General features: G+C 39.8%; 1 protein-coding gene across 4 annotated transcripts in view; it reads left to right on the forward strand.

Moving 5' to 3' along the window:
* The window catches only part of sh3pxd2b (SH3 and PX domains 2B), a 33,622-nt gene extending 13,263 nt beyond the window's left edge, over positions 1-20,359 (forward strand). The window contains exons 4-15 of one of the 4 annotated variants that reach the window (XM_085470730.1): positions 3,510-3,586; positions 7,351-7,442; positions 10,161-10,186; positions 10,556-10,591; positions 12,528-12,659; positions 13,591-13,692; positions 14,451-14,534; positions 15,928-16,045; positions 16,246-16,454; positions 16,746-16,792; positions 16,908-17,033; positions 17,127-20,359. In XM_085470730.1, coding sequence (XP_085326856.1) covers positions 3,510-3,586; positions 7,351-7,442; positions 10,161-10,186; positions 10,556-10,591; positions 12,528-12,659; positions 13,591-13,692; positions 14,451-14,534; positions 15,928-16,045; positions 16,246-16,454; positions 16,746-16,792; positions 16,908-17,033; positions 17,127-18,650 — 2,573 coding nt within the window. In that variant the 3' untranslated portion in view covers positions 18,651-20,359. The remainder of the gene's footprint in view (positions 1-3,509; positions 3,587-7,350; positions 7,443-10,160; positions 10,187-10,555; positions 10,592-12,527; positions 12,660-13,590; positions 13,693-14,450; positions 14,535-15,927; positions 16,046-16,245; positions 16,455-16,745; positions 16,793-16,907; positions 17,034-17,126) is intronic. The other 3 variants (XM_085470732.1, XM_085470731.1, XM_085470733.1) reach the window with 3 other exon arrangements.
* Positions 20,360-20,967: the final 608 nt, after the last annotated feature.

Raw genomic sequence — 20,967 nt, forward strand, 5'->3', positions numbered from 1 at the left:
ACAAGCCCGATTTAATTACAAAACAAAAATAAGTCACAGAAATATCCTCAGTTTTCTTAGCAACTAAAGTGATATAAGCCATGTCCAAGCAAAGTCCAGAAAATTTCCATGTAGTATGAAAACACGTGGATTTAGAACATTTTCTTTCACGCCGTTGGTGTGCATAGGTAGAGAATAGTATTTATTTTTTAAAAATTAAAAATATATGCCTTTTTGCTGCTTACTTAATTTATTTTTTCCTCAAGACTGACCCTATTTTTACTAAGTCCCGACTGAATACCGGTATATGCACGTGTCAAGTAAAATCCGAATACGGTCTCGAGTACACAGTTTTGTCACAAGATCCCAAGTCCTTTTGTGTTTTGTGAAAGTATAAGCAGCTCAAAATCTCCCCAAAAAGGCTAATTGGGTTGGTGAATGTAGTCATTAAGATGTGAGGGATTCTGAGAACAGCTTTCTTTGGGTGAGGTAACAATAACCTCTCTATGTATGGCCATCTTAGCCTGCCTTTTTTCTCCATCTAGTTTGCTCAGTTTTCCCAGGAAACAAAAGCTGTTTGATACTTTTGGTCACTACTGACTCTGAGATTTGCCAAAATGTCCACCGTGCCTCAGCCATGGCTCCAGGGTAGCAGCATTCCACCCTGCCCAAATAAGCCCTTTTCATCGGCTGCATCCATGAGCTGCCGTGCATACAAAGTAGGCAGTGTTGAGTCAGTGCTTCTCTCCTGACCCCAGAGAGCTTTGGAAAACCTTCAAGAACACTTTCTTCTTGAGGAGTGATGAGGGGAGGAGAAGAAGAAAGAGACAGAAATAGAGAAGGAGAAGTGTGTCTGAGGGTTGACTTTCAAATCTCTTTAGTTTTTCAGTGCTGTCCCGACAGCGTCCCCTCGACTGCTCTGGCAAGAGCTTGCCAATGCCATAGAGATTCGGAATGTCTTCTCTAATTCTTCTTCTAGTTAATCTCACTTGTAACAGTCTCCCTTATGTAGTATGATCTTGTTGTCCTTTGCAGTGTGGTAAAATATTAAAGTCTACTGTTAATCAGACCACGCTCGTTGACACTAGATTTCATGTCTTTATTTATTGTTGCAATGCATTTATCTGCAGTATGGGAAACAGTAGTAGCATAATAGTTAACAGCCTTGGTAAACAAACATTATGGATGCATTGCTTATTGTACACATTTTTAAACTCTGCCCAAACACTGAACCTGTGGGATTCACCGAGAGAGATGAACACACCATTTTTAATGTAGACTAAAACTTACAACTGACCGTTGGCATTACAGCAAAAAAATTGCCAAAGTTACTATGCTGTGGCTATCTATTAATTATGTACAGCTTCCATACTGTCCTCATGGGCATGAATGTCGTGACAAATTTAGGATTTTTAATGAATTCTCTGAACTGTTCTTTCTTCAGAGTGGAATGATTTTACAACAAAAATTGGGTGGACAAGCTTGTGTTTATTTTGGACTTTCTCTAATCCACACAGGGTCAGAAAGAAACGTATATGCTCAAATATATACATACATTCACTTAAATCTTTTTAAAAAGTGGTACTATTCTACAATGTCTTTTAACTTGACTAGACCAACTAATTGTTAGTGATCTTGACTGACTATAGCTTGTAGCTTGTCTATGCCAACATAAAAAGGATTTGTTTGGCAGCACTCATTGGATTGACCAATGCTCACTACAATGGGGAAAGTCCAAGGAACTCTGTGAAGATCTAAGAAGAAATTGGAAAGTTCTAAACAACTGCGGATTCCAAGATCATCAGTCAAATCATTCAAACAATTATACATAAATACAAGGTATTTGGATATACAGTATTACCACTTTGCCAGGGTTTTGAAGGAGACCCAGGCTGTCTCTGATGAGAGGAAATTGGTTGGGATGTTTCAGAACAACTGAGGAACCACCAAGACTCAAGCCTGTTATGAACAAGAAACTGTTGGACAACCAATTTTCAATGAAATTCAAATTCACTGACAGAGGCGAGGCTGCCGGACACTGGCGCCACCGGGCCCTCTGACCACCACCAGTAGGCAACGGGTGAAGTGTCTTGCCCAAGGACACATCTGGTAATCATACCAAATCACAACAACAGTCGCCTAAAGACGCTTTAAATTGTAAGGTAAAGTTAAAGTAAAGAGCCTACAATCATACAGAGAAAACCCCAACAATCAGACGAACCCCCCTTTACTTATTATTCCCTGATGGTTAAATTAATATCCACACAAATCAATTTTCCTTTTAACTGACATCATCCGCAGGTTGTTTTTTTTGTTTTTTGTTTATATTATAGTAAGCTTCACTGTCTTACTTTTGAGCTTCCTTTTATTGTGTTATTTATACAATATCCTGGGGGGGTTTCCCATTTGTTTTGTCTACCACCTGAGTCAGCTTGTAGGTTGTAGTGAGAGCAGGGATAGTTTGGTAGGGTGTGGAGGTTGTTTCTTTGAACGTTGGGTGTTGGTAGTTTTCTGTAAAATGTGCAAGATCTACTTTTTGTTTGGTGTGAAGTCACCACAAATATCTACTCCAGTCAGCAGTATACACTTGTACAACCTTTTATACTTCTGTCTCACCTTGGCCCTTCCTTTCATTATTACTTCTTTTCTTGAATGCTTCAGATTCACAGAACAAAGAGAAAAGTATTAGCATAAACAGTTTTAAGCTGCGTGGGTTAAAGAAGCAGCCACTTTTTTTTGTAACAATAGAGCTTTTATATATGGATGGATGGATGATGTGTCAGCAAGTCTGTTTCAAAAGCAAACACCAGGACTCCTTGATGGCGGTAATATTGTAATCTGTCACCTGCATTTAGGATCTCATTACATACACAACCTTTTGCCCTGCTATACTGTATTTTTTAATTAATATGTCTCAGTGTGTCTATTGTCAAATGAGAACGAAGAAAATATTCACTCTTAAGTTTTTCACATGCCTTTGAATAGAAAAGAGGGCTATTTGTAGCCCTTTCTTGTTATTGTTATGGTGAACTAGCTTGCCCGTGCCTGTGGTAATGCGTGCCTAGCGATAAGAATAAGGGAGCAGTGTTTAAACTGTCAAACGGGCACTCTTTGCCTGTCCTAAATCATTTATTAACTTGGAAAGGCCAGCTATTCACCCACCTCCTTAGCCTCCTCATTGTGCTGTCACTGTTATTGATGATGCGACTGTGTTGTGTCTGCATGCTAATTCACTAACTACATTTTGGGAAAAGCCACGGTTTTCACTGTCCTTCAGTCTACCTGCAAGTTTTTCTTTTAAGTCACTACTTAAAGAAATCAATCAAGGTTTTGTTTGGGTGGGGGTTTTTTTTTGTTTTTGTTTGTTTCGTTTTTCAATATAGCTTTTGTGTATTTTATATGAACACTTGCTGTGGAAAAGATTAGAATTATTATTTTTTTCTAAGGTATATGCACATGTTAACTTAACGTATGTAAAGGTAGGTTGCAGTATTTAAGTTCCTAAATTTGATTTTCCTTGTTTGTTCCAGGAAAGATTCTGTTTAGGAGGAGCCACATCAGGGATGTGGCAATGAAAAGGCTAAGACCTATTAATGAATACTGCAGGGTGAGTATTCGTTATGCAATTCTCTACTTATGCTAAGCATCAACATATATACGTTATAAAATGCATTTGTCAAGAGAAAAGAAACCACAATCTGTGTACATTACATCACAGCTAGCTGGGTTCCCCCCCCCCGTTTTTTTTTTTCCATCACATTCAGGCCCATTTTTAGTCGTCCAAACACATGCTTATATTAAGTAAAGTCAAGCTTGTAGTCAAACTACAGCATTTGCATAACAGAAAGATTTATACGTTCACTTTGTTGCAGCTTTATGAATAATGCTGCTGCCCTTGCGATCTAAATTGGCACTGTGCGGTGTGTGGCATGCTAAACATCCCGGAGCAAGTCTTTGTGACCGCAGGCATCCACTCTGCCGATGTGTTCTAAAAGGTCCCCAGGTGCTCTGTTGTAGACTCTGACCTTCCTGCAAAAAGAAACACGCCAAAGGAGAATTTTTCTCAAGGGATAGATGTGTATAAGGGGGGAAAAAAGTTTCTATGTAGCTAAATGAGAAGAGAATGTTGTTACACCACACAAAATGTAGGCCTTATGACCCCCTAGAGCAAGACCAGGGTGCAAGCATGCTGTAATGTATGTGTGTGTGTGTGTGTGTGTGTGTGTGTGTGTGTGTGTGGTGTCTGTTTTGTCATTTTGAAATACCGCAGCTCATTCCATAAGTGAAAAAAAGGATGATGCAAAACTTGTGCCTTGTCCAACCCATTACATTGCTTTTTACCAGAGAGATTATTATTCACTTAACCTCAAGAAAAGGAAAATCATGCAACTCTACATTCTCAAGCTCCACTGCAGATGAGGTTAAACCGTATAACTGCCAACAGCTAGCAAGTAATTGCTTCATTTCAACAGGAACGCAACCACCACAGCCTATATAAAATAATCATGATTGATGCTCATCTTTTTAGCCTCTGAAGTAAAGTCGAATAGCAGTTTAAAGATTTTCATCTTTCTCAGTGAGGTGCTTTTTTATGGATACATATCTACAAGGCAGATATCTTCTGGAGTTGTGGTGGTTGCCACAGGCAAAGCATTTTCCCGTTGCTGAGCTAGCTCCAGTCAGCATATCCACACAACCACGGGCTATGTTTTTGTTAAATTTTACAGGCGTGACTTGGGGCTTTAAAACATGCACAAACATTTCCTTATGTCTCTCTCTACGAAGGAAACTTTGCTTCTGACTTAGCCTGTACTCGCGCTTTTACGATTTTCAGCTGCCTTATATTTTAATTGCTTTACTTCTCTTACTCCATCAAGACCCTTGTGAAACCATTACGGAAAAAAAATTGCTTCCTAAGGTGGAACTGACTGGTCACTTCTTCACCAGTAAAAACGGCAATTCTTCAGGCCTGAGAGTAAAGCTTTTATGTATGATGAACAATGCAGAGGACCGAAGGGGCTCTGTGTCATCAGGGGTTAAAGGAATGTGCAGCTGGTAGGCAACATCTTTAACCACTTATGTGAACAATAAAGGTAGGGGAGGAAAGGGTAGAGTTGCTGGTTCATGTCTGAGGGTGTGGGTGTTTTATGGGAACGGCTGAGACAATTTCAGTGGAATTGCCACAGTCAAATTTGAAGTTGTGCAAATGTATGAAAAGCCATAAAATATACCTGCTTAGCATTATTGGTTTAAGGATGCCTGCCTTTAAAATGTTTCAGTGCATATAAGCTTTGCTAAAGTTATGTTTAAAGACAGAAGGGAAGCAGAGTGAGACTTAATGTGGTCCAGGAGTGACTGTGGCTCAGGAGGTAGAGAAGGGCATCTACTAACTGGAAGGTTGATGGTCCAATCCCCAGCTGCTCCAGTCTGCATGCCCAAAGGGTCCTTGGGTAATTGCTCTTGATGCGTTCATCAGAGTGTGAATGTTAGCAACACTGACTTGCAGTGAAAAGCACTAAATAAGAGTCAGTCCCTTTACCATATTGCTTTTAAATTCAAGCAATATGGTATCTGTGTCCAACACATTTGTTAGTGATTTAAAACATCCATCAGTCCTTTGGCAGTATCATACATGTCAGAGCTAAGCACTGCCAGCGAAGAAGTTATCGCAGTAGCGGTAAAAACAAGTCAAAACTTTACTGGAGGATCAAAAATGGCATTTCATCCACCCCCACATGTAGTCAGATTGACAAGGTACAACTTTGTTGTTCTTACAGAAGAGCTGAGTCATCTCTTCTGTTGTACAGCTGAGGCTTTGTACTGACTCATTTCAAATTTCCCTGGTTATGAAACCTTGTTTTTCATATTGGGAAGCAAAGTTGGATGAAAGGTTGGATTAAAAAAATAGAAAAAAAGAGATCACTGGGAAGGTCAAATAGCTGATAAAAAACAATCACATAAAACGTCTCTTTAGAGATTTATTTAGACCTCGCTTATACTGTGGAACAGTACAAAAATCACTTATGCAGATAACATGAGCATCAAGATTTTTTTTTAACATATGGCTAAGATGCCCTTTATTCTAATTAAACATTCACTATATGTATGTACATGTGAGAGCATACTATACACTGACCCACACTGCCACAGTGTATTGTACCTTCTGAGAGGTTGGTCTTGCATTTCCATTATATATTTTTCCTTGGAGAATACACACAAACACGCACAGACAGACACACACACGCGTGCAATTACGTTAATGCTGCCTTCTATAAAGAACACCCATAAAGTCCATTTGCCGTAATGTACCCTGAGCCTCCCTCTTGTCTCCTCCCTGGGGAGAATTGTAATGAGCGGTCAAGCCACATGCTCACACGTGGATGGAAATAAATCTAAGGATTGCATCCTCTGCAGCAGGCAGAGATTTTGCACTCTGACCTCAGTTACGGCTCAACATCCTGGGCTGCATGACTAAACGTTGTGTGGGTCCTCTGAAAGTCTTAACAACACAAGATTTTTTTTGAAGCCTAATAGTTTCGAAGCCTAATATTTACCATGAATCAGCAAACAGGAATGAGGACACAAATCTCATCTTTTCTTTAACACAAACATATGACAAGGAAAACATAGTGCATGGGACAAGGACACTCTGGTTACGTCTTTGGCTTCCATTCCACATCCGTCAGTCCTGACGTTACATCAGCACGTGTCAGAGAGTCCAGGAGCTAGGCTGTGCTTCCTGGAAGGACAAAGCTGAAACACTTAGGAGTATTAAAATTAGAGGTAGAGACCAGAAGAGGAATCTTGATGGGTAGCACTGAGCTGATCTTGCCAGCAAATGGAGGAGTTGCATATTTTCTTCATAGCTAAGAGGGATAGTCTCCACAAGGTCATTGATGGGAGTTGTTTTTTTTCTTCTGGTTTGCCACATCAAGCTGGTGAGGTGATTATTCGTTCTCCTGCTCCCCCTTTAGAGGGTTGATTGAGAGCAAGTGGAAAACAGCCAGATAAAAAAATTAATAGCTGCGCATGAGTAATGACTAATAAAGAAAACTGAATGTGGATGTTTGTCTTTTATCTGTTGTCAGGACTCATCTCTCTGCTGCCGGTGATCCTAAAAAGAGGAATAAAGATTTTACCAAAAAATAAAGAATGGAAGATTGTGATTTTGGGATTTTTTTAATACAGCTTTTGTTCTTTCTATTGGAAACCAAGCGTTGCAGGGTAAAAGAAGTATGAGAACAGACATAAAAACTTGAGGCCAGGTCAAATGAACACCGTTTTTATCCTCTGGTTGACCTCCCTGTGCACTGAAGTGATTATGCGTGTCAGTTTGTGTGTTTAAGTTTCCTGAAATCTTTGTGCACGCAGGCCCTCATTCAGCTGCCAGTCTACATCTCCCAGTGCGAGGAGGTCAGAGTGTTTTTTGAGACCAGACCTGAAGACCTCAACCCACCCAAGGAGTGAGAAGCACACATGTACCCAAACACACCCTCACATATCTCCTTAACTATTAAAAACCCTTCCTCTTGTATACAATGGTAAATCATTGTTCCACTGGCTCATGGTATGCCATGTCCTGCGAGATCTGCTGGTAATGAACATTCATTATACTCTCTAATGAATATGATTTCATACTCCCGCTCAGCCTTCTGTTGGGGTTTTCTAGCAGAAACACACTTAATAGGTCCTGTTTTTAAAGCTGAGCTTGCATTTTTGCTGGAGCGGAGTGCGGACACCAGCCTCTACACAGCTGAGTCCACATAGTTTCTTGATAATCTCACTCTCAACACATTAGCGCAATATCCAGCACTAAAAGTAACGCAACTGTGTCGTTATTAAGCTTACATTTAGGGCTGTAGGGGTTATGGATGGCTGCCTTCAGCCAAACCGTAGACCCTAGAGATGTTTTATTTAATTAATAAATTTTGCTAACAGCTGCAGAAAGGCAGCGTAGTCATGTCCTCTCCGTCGAAACATCTTGACGTGTGTTGTCAGCTGTTAGGAAATCCACTAGATAAGGCCTGTGACTATATTTATGTATAAACCTATCACATCCTGATGTTTTATAAATGCCATAATGCCATTCAGGAGTGGCATGCACTGAGTGAGCAGCTGGGGGTTCACGCCCAAGGACAATTAACAGGACAAGAAGCTGTTATGAAGATTGAATGTGAAATGAGCTCCTGCAACAGCCTGCCATGTTGTCATATATAATGCAGACAGATTTAATCTTCCTTTGAAGTCTGCTGTGTGCTGCCGTCAAGTACTTTACTGGGGCCAGGCTTTAGGAAGACTGCTTGATTATAGTTACTTCACTCTTTTGACAAGATGAGCCACTTTCAGTATAAAATGTGATGAACGTTAGCTAAATAACTGGAATTTAAAACAGCCCTAACTTGTGTGTACGTACTCTTACTTTAAATAGTGAATTCAAGTAAATTTGTGGGGGGAAAAGATCTCTCCCAAAACTGGAATTATCACAAGGATTTGGGTGTTATTTTCCACATGCAGCCCCTCTGTATGAAGAGTTTGCATTTGTGTTCTCTGATATTGGAAAACTTTTCACTCTATTGGGGGTATCAGGATAGCAGATCATGGCAACTGTAAGCTGATACCAAACAAAAAGTGTGTCTAAAAGTTTCCGAAGCCTGTCGGTGGAATATGAATCTATATTTATAAGTTATGACACCCAGTCCGCACTCTTGTTTGTTCTCACACATCTCCACATCTTTTTTTCCCCCTTTCTTACCTCGGGGAAGGTTGCCAAGGACCCATACTTCCCTACTCCTCATACAAAGCCCCAAGCATGTATCAGTAGAGACGGGGGAGAGAGAGGGAGATGTGATTCCTTGAGGCAGATGAATATAGGAAGGACCTTGGTTTGTCTTTATTGAAATTGGATTACTGCTTTCTGCTAGTGCAGCCTGTTGCTTGGCTGACTGACAACAAGGCTGCTGTACAGCAACTGTAGGAGAAGATTTATCATGGCCTATAAATCTACTGCAACGAGTAAGACATGTTATACTTTCTTCTTAAGAGCAGCAGAGAGGAGAGGAAAGGAGAGGACAGGAGAACTCAATTGTAAAGAGGAAGTAGATGGTCAGTGAGTAAAAAGGAAGAAAGAAGTACAGAAGAGGAAGTGTTGCAAGAAGAAGGCAAGGAAAAGGAAAGAAAATGCAAGGAAGATCATTATAGAAAAAAAGGACGTCATATAACCTAATCCAGAGAGAAGATTAGGCACAGGGAGGGATGGAGCGATTTTCTGTGAGCAGTTGTTTACTGTAAAGTTTAGTTTGAGGTTTCAAAACTTCTTCACCTTTATTCTCTGTATGAAAACAAAGTATACACATGCAGTGCACGCGCAGATTCATGTGTTGTAGTCCATTTAGTCGGTCGCCCTGAGTATTTCTTATTATAATACCCTAATTGGCAAGCTTGGAGGTAAACATTCACAGAGATGAGGTCTCTGCAATTAACAGTTCTATCAATCCAATAATCCTTTATGTGGCTGAGAGCATTGATGTTGATGCAGAGAAATGGACACAGAGTGGCTGCCAAGGAAAACAATCAAGGGAGATAAAGCAGTAGGTTGAGCAGACGTGGAAGATGTGAGATGGAAAAAAGGAAGGCACTGGTAGGCTATAAAGTAAGGGTGCGACGTTTAGATAACGAGGGACAAACAGAGCAAATGCTGAGCATTAGCCACCAGTGACTTTTTGAGGCATCTGGCCATTGAATCAGTTCCTGACTCTTGCTGTGGAGTGATGGTCTATTTATCTGGATAATGTCTAAACCAGACACAGCAGATGCTGTATTGAATTTAACATCAGCCCGGATTTTCGGGATCAGCTATCTCAAAGCTTTTTATTCACATTAGCCTGCGTTGCAGACATGGATCTGTTTTCTCCTGCGTGACAGTTTGTAGATCTGATGGGTAAAGAGCCTTTCTTTTTCTCTTGTATTTAATTCCTCCAGCAGTACACGTGTTAAATGATAGTGAGATTAAGTAGAAATGAATAATTGGGGATGCTGTTCTATTGCTGTTGATGTTTGTTTTTAAGTTATTTAAGTGGGCCCTTCATGAGTTTGTGAATTATGTTAAATATTATTAGTATGCTGGTTCCATTCCATTTTGGTATGTATGGTGTGGTCATGTAATGTTTTCTTTTCTTTAACAGGGAACCCATTGGGAAGAAGAAATCAGGTGAGATAGCTTTGATTGTGTATTTGAAATGAAAGGTAGGTTAGTTAATCATGAGAATCTTGGCTTTTCTCTGATAAACTATGTATTGAAAGGAATAAAAGCAAGTCTTCAGTAATTACCTCTGTGTCATATGATAGGACGTTATCTCCATCTAGTGGTCACAGGTTGAACAAACCAAAACAATGACTTTATTAGAAGACATTCCTTCTATACTGATGTTACAGTACTGTTGAACCAAGAAACAAACATTGTCCTTCTCTGTTCCTCTTTATATATACTCTGTATCCCCTCAGTTCATCTTTTATTCTTAATTTTGCATCCATGTTATCTTTTTCAGTTTTCTTCTCCATTCATTTTCCTTTCCCTCAGGGTTTGTGGAGAGAGCAACTACTTTCCTAAAGCGAGGTAGTAAACACACTGTCATGCTTGGTCGTGCTGTGTGTGTAACCCCAGTGGGTCGTTAGTGGCCCGTCCCCCCTCTCCTTCCCTGGCCTGGGCAGGTGGGATGTGGCTCTGTTGAGGCTTGGGGCTTGCATTGGTTCTGTTAATGATAAATTGTTGGTGATTGACTTTTGGAACTGGTGTGGGTCATATCTCAGCTCTATTTATATATGTTGTGTTGGTACAGGGTAGTAAAGTTATGCTCTACTATGAATGCATGACCCTGTATAGTAAGCTTGGTTATGCTAACAGCAATACATTGAATCAGGGAGTTAGAAATAGAAAAATTATATTTTAATCACTAGATTTAAAGATGCATTGAAATGTAAAGGATCGAAGAAGTTGATATTATAAAGGAATCCTTTAAAATTTATACCAGTATGTTTCAGGATGCCATTGTCATTAATTAAGAAATTACAATTAATAAATTTGTCATTTACATTTTTAAATATGGCTCTGTTTCAAATATATCAAATATTATGTTTAAGGTGAGCTAATTACGCTAACCGACTTAAATTGGTTTAGCTAGTGGCGCCATAGTGTAGTGATTTACAAATTTGCCAGAGATCTTTGGTTTGATCCTGGGAGGAAAAAAAAAGGTTTGAGGTTTTGTTTGGAAAGGCATCTGGAGTAAAAAATGTGGAACTCAAACACACAATGACTAAGGGAATAGTTGAAAATAGCTTGTGTTAAAAATGACTAGTGTTCCTCCAGTTCTGCTTTAGAGAAATTTGCATTACTAATATTCAAATCTTTAACTAGCATAATGGAGAAATTGCAGATTAAGCAGTACTAAATTTGGCTTTAATCAGATTATTTTCTTAGCTAGCTGCTGCTCACTGAAGGAGGCTAATGTTAACGTATTTTTAAGCTGCCCGATCAAGAAAATCTATTTTGTAATTACTGTACATACTTAATGTTATTATTATTTTGTTATTTTAAATCTGAACTTTTTGTGTGCCATAAACGCATTACTTTAGAATGTGTTTGATAGCACCTTCAGTGATTAGCATGCTGCAATTTATGCTAATGTCCCTTCATCGTGCATTTTATCAGTCAGCCAAGTTTTAGTGTGTGCATTTTTACACAACAAACGTCAATAGAAAAAGCAGAGTTGTTAGAGTTTTTATTTATACATTTTTTTAACAGTGATTATATTGTGAGCCCTCATTTGTTACTTTATTTTTTTAGTGATGTAGCGCTAACATTGGTGGTGGGTCTTAATGATGCTGGTTTGTTTCTATAGACATGTCACAGTCATGGTGAGAAATAAATTAACCATCTACGCTTTTCAATCCATCCCCTTCACTCCCATTCTCCAAATCTTCCTTTATTTCTCTCTCAGCTCGTTGTTTCCCCTCACGCTCCTTTCCAATCACGTACACTGCCTCCTCCGTCTGGACTCTGAGGGAATCTCAGTAATGTACATAAGCCCCCTCTAACAAAAAAACTTTTTACTTAATAGCTTTTGCACAAATTGCGACCTTGGAATTATTCTTGGCATTTCATCAAAAGGCAGTTTTTTTTCCTCCCACTTAGCCTAAAATTGAATTCTGGCTGTTTTGTAAAGGCCTGCTTAAATTGGGTTTTAGTGAAGTTATTCAAAGCCCATATAAAGTCTGACATTTTAAAAGGTCATATTACATTTGGTCAATGAAATGCAAAACCTTTAAAGGTCAATACCTTAAACCCACACTGATGCAATCTTATAATTCCAAGTTCATGGACAGTCCTTTGATATTATACACATATGAACAGAGCTCTTCAGCGAAGAACAAAAGATATTGAGTGGAGGCTTTTCTCGCATTATTGAGATTTCATTCGTGACTCCCCTAAGAAAGATCAAAGAAGATGTGCTAAACTTCTGTTATGATTTTTTTTTTTATTCTTCCCTTAATAGGAGACTCCTCCTCAGCAGACCCTCTTGTACTCGACCAGTATGTGGCAGTAACAGACTATGAGAAGCAGGAGAGCTCTGAGATAAGCCTGCATGTGGGGCAGGTGGTGGAGGTCATTGAGAAAAATGAGTCTGGCAAGTTTCATACAGAATTAGAACATATATTCTGTACATTTCTCTGATGTTTTCATTGTGGCAGATTGCTGCTTTCACTGTTCAGCTAACCTGTTACGTTAAGTGTTGATGTGGAACTATGCAATTACTTGAAACATTATGGGGGTTTGTGGGATTGTTGCTACTGCTGGACTTGGTCTGTTGCCAGCTATTAAGGTTGAGTTAAATAGGTTTGCTAAAAATACTCAAGAGAAATAGCAGTTGATATATTAATAAAAATATATATTTTAAAAACCTCAGAGTATGCCAGTAATGTCATCTTGTTTTGTAAATCATAGCTATTTATTAACTTTTTAAATTAATTAATCAAATTACTAAAACAAATAGTCATTCAAATATCGGAATATCCGCAATGGTAACATGTACACCCAAGAACAGCGGTCCCCAACCTTTTTTGCGCCACGGACCGGTTTATGTCCGACAATATTTTTACGGACTGGCTTTTAAGGTATCACGGATAAATACAACAAAATAAAACCAGTACTGGTACCAAAAAATATTTATTCATAACATACAGGAAAAGAACCAGGGAAGCCAAGTTAAGGATAAAAACATTTAAAAAATAACGATAAAAACCCCGAAAACCATAAATTTCACATCCGAGCCTCAACTCTCTCGTACCAAACAACGCCTGGGGGTTGGGGACCGCTGCCCAAGAAGATTAATAGTAATGCATAATAAAAGAATAATTGTAATACATCACATAAACTATAGGTTACGCATGCTTAAAAAAAAAAAAGCAACATATGGTGGTGCTTTGCAACAATCCCAGCAACAAGTCAAATATCAGTCGTGCGTTTTACTGACGCATATAATCCCTTAACTGAATAAGCATTGCATGAGGTGCAGTATCTTGTATATCAGTTTTGTTTTGTTTTTCCTGCCTGTTTAGGGTGGTGGTTTGTGAGTTCAGAAGATGCTCAGGGCTGGGTCCCTGCCACCTGCCTTGAGGCCCAGGATGACCCTGATGACTTCAGTCTTCCAGGAGAAGAAGGTACATCAAGCTTTACATTTGGGTGCTACTGTTTAGATTCAATGTTACCACAAGGAAAGGTTTAGGGTGCAGTGCAGAAGTGCAGAATACACCACGTCAGAGGCACATCTTTTGTTACACACCGTTTAACTCCTGTAACTCACTCAGTACTCTGTTGATGGTTAATAAGCAAACCTATTTTGTCAGACTGACTTTTGAGTTGAAGACTGTTGCTGCTAAGACTCTGTGTGTGTTTTGCATTCTAGAGAATTGGCAAAAGAAAATCCAAAAGGATCAGTAGAAAAAAATTACAATTTCATTGCCAAAGCCCTGGTAAGGATATGCTAAAGAAAGGAATATTGTACAGTAAATGACAGGATCTCAAAATAGGGTGCTCTGCCAATATGCAAATTATAGATCTTAAAAGCCTGAGATGTATGAGGTGGCTGGCTGCCCTATCAAAGTCTGGAGAGTTTGTTTGATTCAAACATTCACAGATTTTATTCCGTAAGAGAACAATACAAAATCAACAAACAGCATTATGCTAATCAGCATTCAATTTAAAATGCCACATTAATAAGAAAAATTTTAAAACACCCCAGAGATCCCTATTAACCATTAGATGAAGGAACTATTTGTCAGTTCAAGTAAATAAAAATACCAATTATTTCCCCATAGATCCATCAATACCGAAAGTGTTTTAGGATGAAAATATCCTCCAGATTGCATTTGTAATGTTCACTTCCTATTTTGCCCCAATTACTGTGCTGGGATGTCAGTGCCACGGAGATTCTGGTCACTGCCAAGGCATATGGGTCGTCGCAGAACTTTAGGGGATCTATTCAGCACAGGCTTTGGGCAAGGTGGAGCGCACGCCTTTCTTTTCCCCCTATAATGAATATATGCGTGTGTGTGTGTGTGTGTGTGTGTGTGTGTGTGTGTGTGTGTGTGTGTGTACACACACGCATATAAAACTGTGTGCATGTTTGTCCATGTGTGCGCATGAAGAAATGTTGCATGAGTGACCTCAGCATGTAAATAAATCCTCGCATGCAAAGTGAACTGCATATTTGTGTATAAATGTATTTGTTATAAATAATATATATGATAAAAATATATATTTATTTATATATCAAATAAACGACTAGAACAATTTAACCAGCATTAATAAACGCGTGATTGTTCACTGTGTGTAGTATGTAATAGTAGTAGAAATGGTGTTGACAATAGACAAGGCTGTGTTTGATGTTGTAACAAGTTTGTCCTGTGTGTGCGTTTTTGTGTCTTACATTTTCACTCCACAAGATGTTGCTCAAGCCTTGCCTCACTAGATAAGTTATAACAGGTAAAACTAATGTGTGCCTATAGCAACCACAGTATCTCATCTGAAATCTCAATATTAAATTGCTGAGCAGTTTCTGTTAATCAGAAAGAAGTTCCTGTCGTTTTTGCCCTAACAAGAATCTTTGCCAACTTTGTGGGGAAAAAAAGGATGATAGTCTGTGTCTGGTGTTTTTGAAGTTTTGGTCAGAAGCAAAATTCCTCATTTCCTTCTGTGTTCAGTCTTAAAAAGAGAAGGTTTAATTTAAAGTCTGTTGAGGAAAAAGTTGGTCTCAAAAGGCAGCTCAACATCCAACCACCCAGTGCTTGCTTCTGCGTAAATATGTGAAGTTAGAGCTTGTTGTGCCAGTCGTTAGCAGTGGCACAACAAGCTCCACTTTCAGCTTTGTTGGCAGTGTGTCACTGGCAACACACTTTTACTTGGAGATCACACCCATTAACCTATGTCGACTGCCAGTACTGCCATTAGAGGCGAGTGGGAATAACAAAGATGGCATTCACTCCTATTAAATCCTTTTGAACGCTTTATTTTATTTTAGACTGGTTGCATTATTACTTGAATTAATTTTTTTAAAATGCTGTAACTTTTACTGTCATCTTTGATTCAGTTTCACATTGAGAAAAGTTTAAAAAAAACAAAAAAAAAAAACAGATCCAGGTAATGGAAATCCCAGACAGTTGACTCTTTTCCAGTCACTTGGTTAAGTGACAAAATGTTTCATCCACTGAAAACGCTGCATCCAGATGACCAGAATCAGCTCTCTGGGGATAAATACTTTAGGCCATTGTAGTTTAAGTGTGTCATTATGTGCTATACGTACCCAGCCTACATTATGCGTTTATTTGTGGCACCCTAACTGTGAACTGATAACGTGTTCTGATACACGTAACTATATTTCCTTTTTCCACGTTCAGAAGAGAAGTATTCAGTGATTTACCCGTACTCGGCCAGAGACCAGGATGAGATCGACCTGGAGAAAGGCATGATTGTTGAGGTTATTCAGAAGAACTTGGAAGGCTGGTGGAAGATCAGGTAGCAACAGCCACATTTTTGTAATACAGTGCAATATGTTCAAATACTTCTTAGTACATTGTTGATAATGGTGGTAATAGGAATGAAAATGCTAATGCATGTTACTGTACAGACTGCAGGAAGGTCCAATTTTTTTGTTTTCGTCCAGCTTTATGTTCATTATATATCAGCCACTAACTGTCCATCTCTCCTCCATTTAGGTACCAAGGCCGTGAGGGCTGGGCCCCAGCGTCCTACCTGAAGAAGGCTGACATGCAGAAGCAGTCAGCAGGCGCTCCTCCTCATGCCAGTACAAATGACCTAGATGGGCTTTCTAAACAAATCCAGCAAAACAACGCCGCTAGAGAAAACCGAGAGAATAGCCAGAAGGAAAACAGGCTCTCGGTTTTCTCTGAGAACAACAAAATCAGTAAGTGAATTTAACAAAACAGTGCCTCTGAGATTTAGTTTTAAAATATTAAAGCAACCAAAGCATGCAAAAGCTTTGCAAAGATAAGCTTGCACACAAGTGACTAAAACCTTTTTTCTGGCAAAGCAACAATGTGCCAAATAATACAGTTTTACCTAATGACAGTCAAAATATTTATTGTGCCAGTGGAGAAAACCTGAATGGAGACGTGTAACAATTTCCCAGAACACATATTGCTAGTTTTCAGTTGGGCTGCGAGCTACTAGTGTGATTTTGTTTTGTTTTTTGCAGAAGTGGGATCAAGACACAGACCTCCTCCACGCAGAGATCTCACCATTGTAAGAATATACCCAGTGGTGATTCTGTATATCTGAAGATAGCTTTCAGTGGCTTAATAAATAAATAAGGTTTTCACCAGTGCAACCTTTATGTGTGCCCTCTCACATCCCACAGCCACGTGGTACAAACTTACCCAAGCCACCCGTCGCTCCCCAAGTTGAGGAAGAGTTCTACACCATAGCAGACTTTCAGACCACCATCCCTGATGGAATCAGCTTCCAAGCTGGAGTCAAAGTTGAGGTGGGTTAGACACGGCCTAAAGTTTTGCTCCTCTGAATTAAGAAAAATGGTTTTTCACTAACATTTGGTTTAAACTACATTGATACATTCTAGGTGATTGAAAAGAATGCAAGTGGTTGGTGGTACATCCAGATCGATGACAAAGAAGGCTGGGCACCTGCCACTTTTATTGACAAGTACAAGAAGACCAGCAATGCCTTGCGACCCAATTTCCTCGCCCCGTTGCCCAATGAGATGGAGAAGCTGAGGCTGGAGGATGGTGGTTGTTCGAATGTTTCAGGTACAGATGACAACTGGTCCAAGCCTTTACCAGATGAGCCAAATGCAGCCTCTGAGTCCTCTACGCGCCCTAAGCTCAGAGATTGGAAGTCCAATGCCAGCAAGGGGCCCTCTTTCTCTGGGCCTTTGCCCCCAGCCCCAACTGCACCTCCCGCTGAGGAGAAACCTGCTCTGCCGCCTCGAAGAGAGTCTATTAATAAGAGCTTTGAATTGGAGGTAGCAGAGAAATCGAGGTCAGATAACTCCAAACCTTTGCCTCCAAAACCCCCAGCTCCTGGGGTCATCGTGCCACTGGTTACACCTAAACCTCCCCCCTTCAAATCAGACAAACCCCCAGAGACCAAGAAAGATGAAAAGAGCAAAGCTCTTCACCTTCGAAATGAGATGGGTCTTGAATGTGGCCACAAGATCTCTGCCAAAGAGGTGAAGAAGTTTAATCTGAAACCTGTGCCTAAACAGCCACCAAAACCCAAGCCAGAATCACAGGAGGAGAAAACCGAGGCACCGGGCCCAGCTGTGTTTATGAAGGCAAAGCCAGTGGTCCGACCTAAACCCGTTACAGCTGCCAAGCCAGATCCCCCAGGGGAGAACAAAGTAGACATCACCAACTTGAGAAGCAAGTTGAGACCATCTAAGCCGGCAGATGCTAGCTCAACAGAGGTGAACCATCAGAATGACGCCTCGCCAGCAGTAAATAGTTCCCACACAAGTTCACCCCCTAGCTCTCCTCCAGTGAGCATCCCACCTCTGAATAACGGTAAGTATTCTAATGAGCCAAAACTTCCACCAAAACACATCAGTGGTCATGGCCAGGAGAGCTCATCGCCTCTTGCAAAACCAGCAGTGCCTCCCCACAAGGAACCCCCTCAGAGACCGCCGGCCACGGTTCCAAAAAGACCACCCCCTCCAAAGAAAACTGATCCATCAAGTCCAACTGAACTTAAATCTCCACCAACTCTTAAAGAAACCCAGGACGTTCCCAAGGCTGGACCACCACAGCTCAGCAGACCACCTCCCCCAAAACCCAAAGGGTTTCAGGCACCAGCAAGCAAAGAGAAGGAAGAGCCCAAGGTGAATAAAGTCCCAATTCCTCCAAAGCCCCAGCTGAAGCCTGGGCCACCCAAGGATAGGCTTCCACCTTTACTCAAGGAGCCCAGCAAGGATGAGCTGTATCTTGCTGTGGCAGACTTTGAAGGGGATGAGCAAACATCCAGCTTCAAGGTGGGCACAGTGTTTGAGGTTCTGGAAAAAAACAGCAGTGGCTGGTGGTTCTGTAAAAACGTAGGAGAAGAAGTCGAGAGCTGGATCCCCTCGAATTACCTGAGCAAGAAACCTTAGGAAGTAAATGTGCTCGCACACATCGCCATATGAACATATAAGTAACTTAATGATCTAAATGAACAAGATCTCACTAATTTCTTGCTACTTAGCCTGTTTTTTTTGTTTTTTTTTAATTTATAGGTACATTTTTTTTATTGACACATTTTGTTTTGTTTCATTTTTATACAAATATTTTACCTACCAACTGAACCAGCAATAACACATGACCTTGTTGGGTTTTGTAATGTTTACTTTTTTTGTTTTATGTCAACTATATATGAAATCTTAGGTTAAAAAAAAAAAAAAGTATCTTGCCTTTGCTGCCGTATGTTAGTCACCGTGTCAGTCTCGCCATTTCTCGGGCTAGAAACTAGAAGAGCAGTAAATGTATCTACACCCTTGCCTTTTAATATATGGTGCCTCAATATTATATGCGAAGTGCTTCAGCGCTTATTAAATGGTATGCAATGGTAGACATAGTCCTTGTTGGAGTCTTGGAGTCATTTTACTATAAAATCAAGAATCGCATTGTACATTGCAAGAGTACAGAGTAGACGTTTAAATTAACTCACTGGGGGAGTTCATTGACTACATCTGAACTTTCAAGCGCTAATAGTTGGTTATCTCTTTGCCCAGTGCTGTTTGTTACCTTGGAGACGTGCATATTAGCGTTTCCGTGTTGTATTGCTTTTATTCTGACTGCATAATTAATGTTGCAACGAATTGTAACAGATGTGCACTTTCAGTCATTTCAGCTGAAGTTTAAGGTTTGCACACACTGAAAGAAAGGGGAGAATGCCACGGTGCATTTAGTTTTATAAGCCATTTTCAGACTGCTTTCTTTATTTGTGTTATCCTCACTGTAGCAAAGAGGCTATATTATCCAAACTGAGAAGGCAAGAAGGGTCTATATATCAAAGTATTTTAACATAACTGTTCTCAGAGCCATCAGTGGGATTTGCAAAATGTGAACGGCAGAGCACATCTGCCTATCTGACATAGCAATTGAATACCTACAGTCATTTGTGCAATGATTTACAGTATTGTAAATGTACAATCTGTTCGTAACCGAAGTGTGGTGCTCCGATAACAAAGTATGACCGTTGTATAAGAATAATGTTTTACATTGACGCTTGACTGGTCTCAAGTATGGTCGGTGAAACAAATTATTTTTTATTGTACAGAAATGAGTCATATCTTAACTATTGTCACTTTTTTTTGATGTTCCATCTATTTTATCCCCCTCTGTGCTGATCAAAGGGTTAGAAGAAGAAAGTTTCAAGAAGGTATTTGGTTGTTGATTTGGTTGATGATAGGATTTAAGTAATTAAGGAAAGGTTTGGGGAAACAACTGGCTGGTAATCTAACAATTGGTCCATATCTCAAGTGTTTACAAAGTACCAATTGTCTGACACTAAAAAAATAAATCTGTTCATAGTTATGAAGATAATTAGACAAGGCTGCAAGCTTTATAACACTAATTCTGTTCTGCTTGTAGTTGCTATAATGTTATACCATCTTCCAATCATACCAAAGTATGTTACCAACTTTAAAAAAAAAAAATCCTAAAGTGAAATCCTAAAGGGAAAGGACAGAAGTACAATGCAAGGCAAGTGTATAGGGGTTATTTCAGTATTGTAAACTGTTTACCTTTTTGCTATGTGTTTTCATTACAGTGTATCTGCTTTTGCTTTAAGTCAATAAAAGTTTTGTGATTTTTCACTTCAGATGCCCCACTGCTTCCACTCAGTGTTTAGCGTTTGATTTATTTGGGTTGTAGTTCCTTCAGAACTGCTTAAATTCTTCATTGCACAAATTCTCAGAGATTTTGATCTGTGTCGACATGGTAACATCAGTCATACTTCAGATTTGTCAGCTTCACATCTGTGATGTGAATCTCCCATCGCAAAATGCCATCTACTGATTTGAGATCTGGTGATTGTCGAGGGATTTTCCTGTTCAAGAAACCCTCACCACTGTCAGACAGTATGGATCCATGATTTTGTGGTGTTTAGACCAAGTTTTGTAGCATAATTGAGACTCCTTACAGCAGACAATGTTCCTTCAATCTTCTAAATCTGTGTGAATTGTAGCCTCAGTTTTCTGTTTTCAGCTGGTGTGCTCTTCTGCTGCAGTAACCTATTTGTTTCAAGGTTACATGTCTGAGCTACTGTTGCTCTATCAGCTCAAAGGAGTCTGGCCATTCTCTCACCTCTGGCATCAGCTGGGCATTTTCTCCCAGAGTACTGCCGCTCACTGGATATTGTCCTCTGTCCACTCTGTAAATGCTAGAGATGGTTGCATGGGAGATTATATGCTACCATGTGATTGGCTA

Source organism: Copadichromis virginalis, linkage group LG10 (genome assembly GCF_057382275.1).
Source record: "Copadichromis virginalis isolate Kocher_CV1m ecotype Utaka linkage group LG10, C_Virginalis_male_GT1.1, whole genome shotgun sequence".
Lineage (NCBI taxonomy): Eukaryota > Metazoa > Chordata > Actinopteri > Cichliformes > Cichlidae > Copadichromis > Copadichromis virginalis.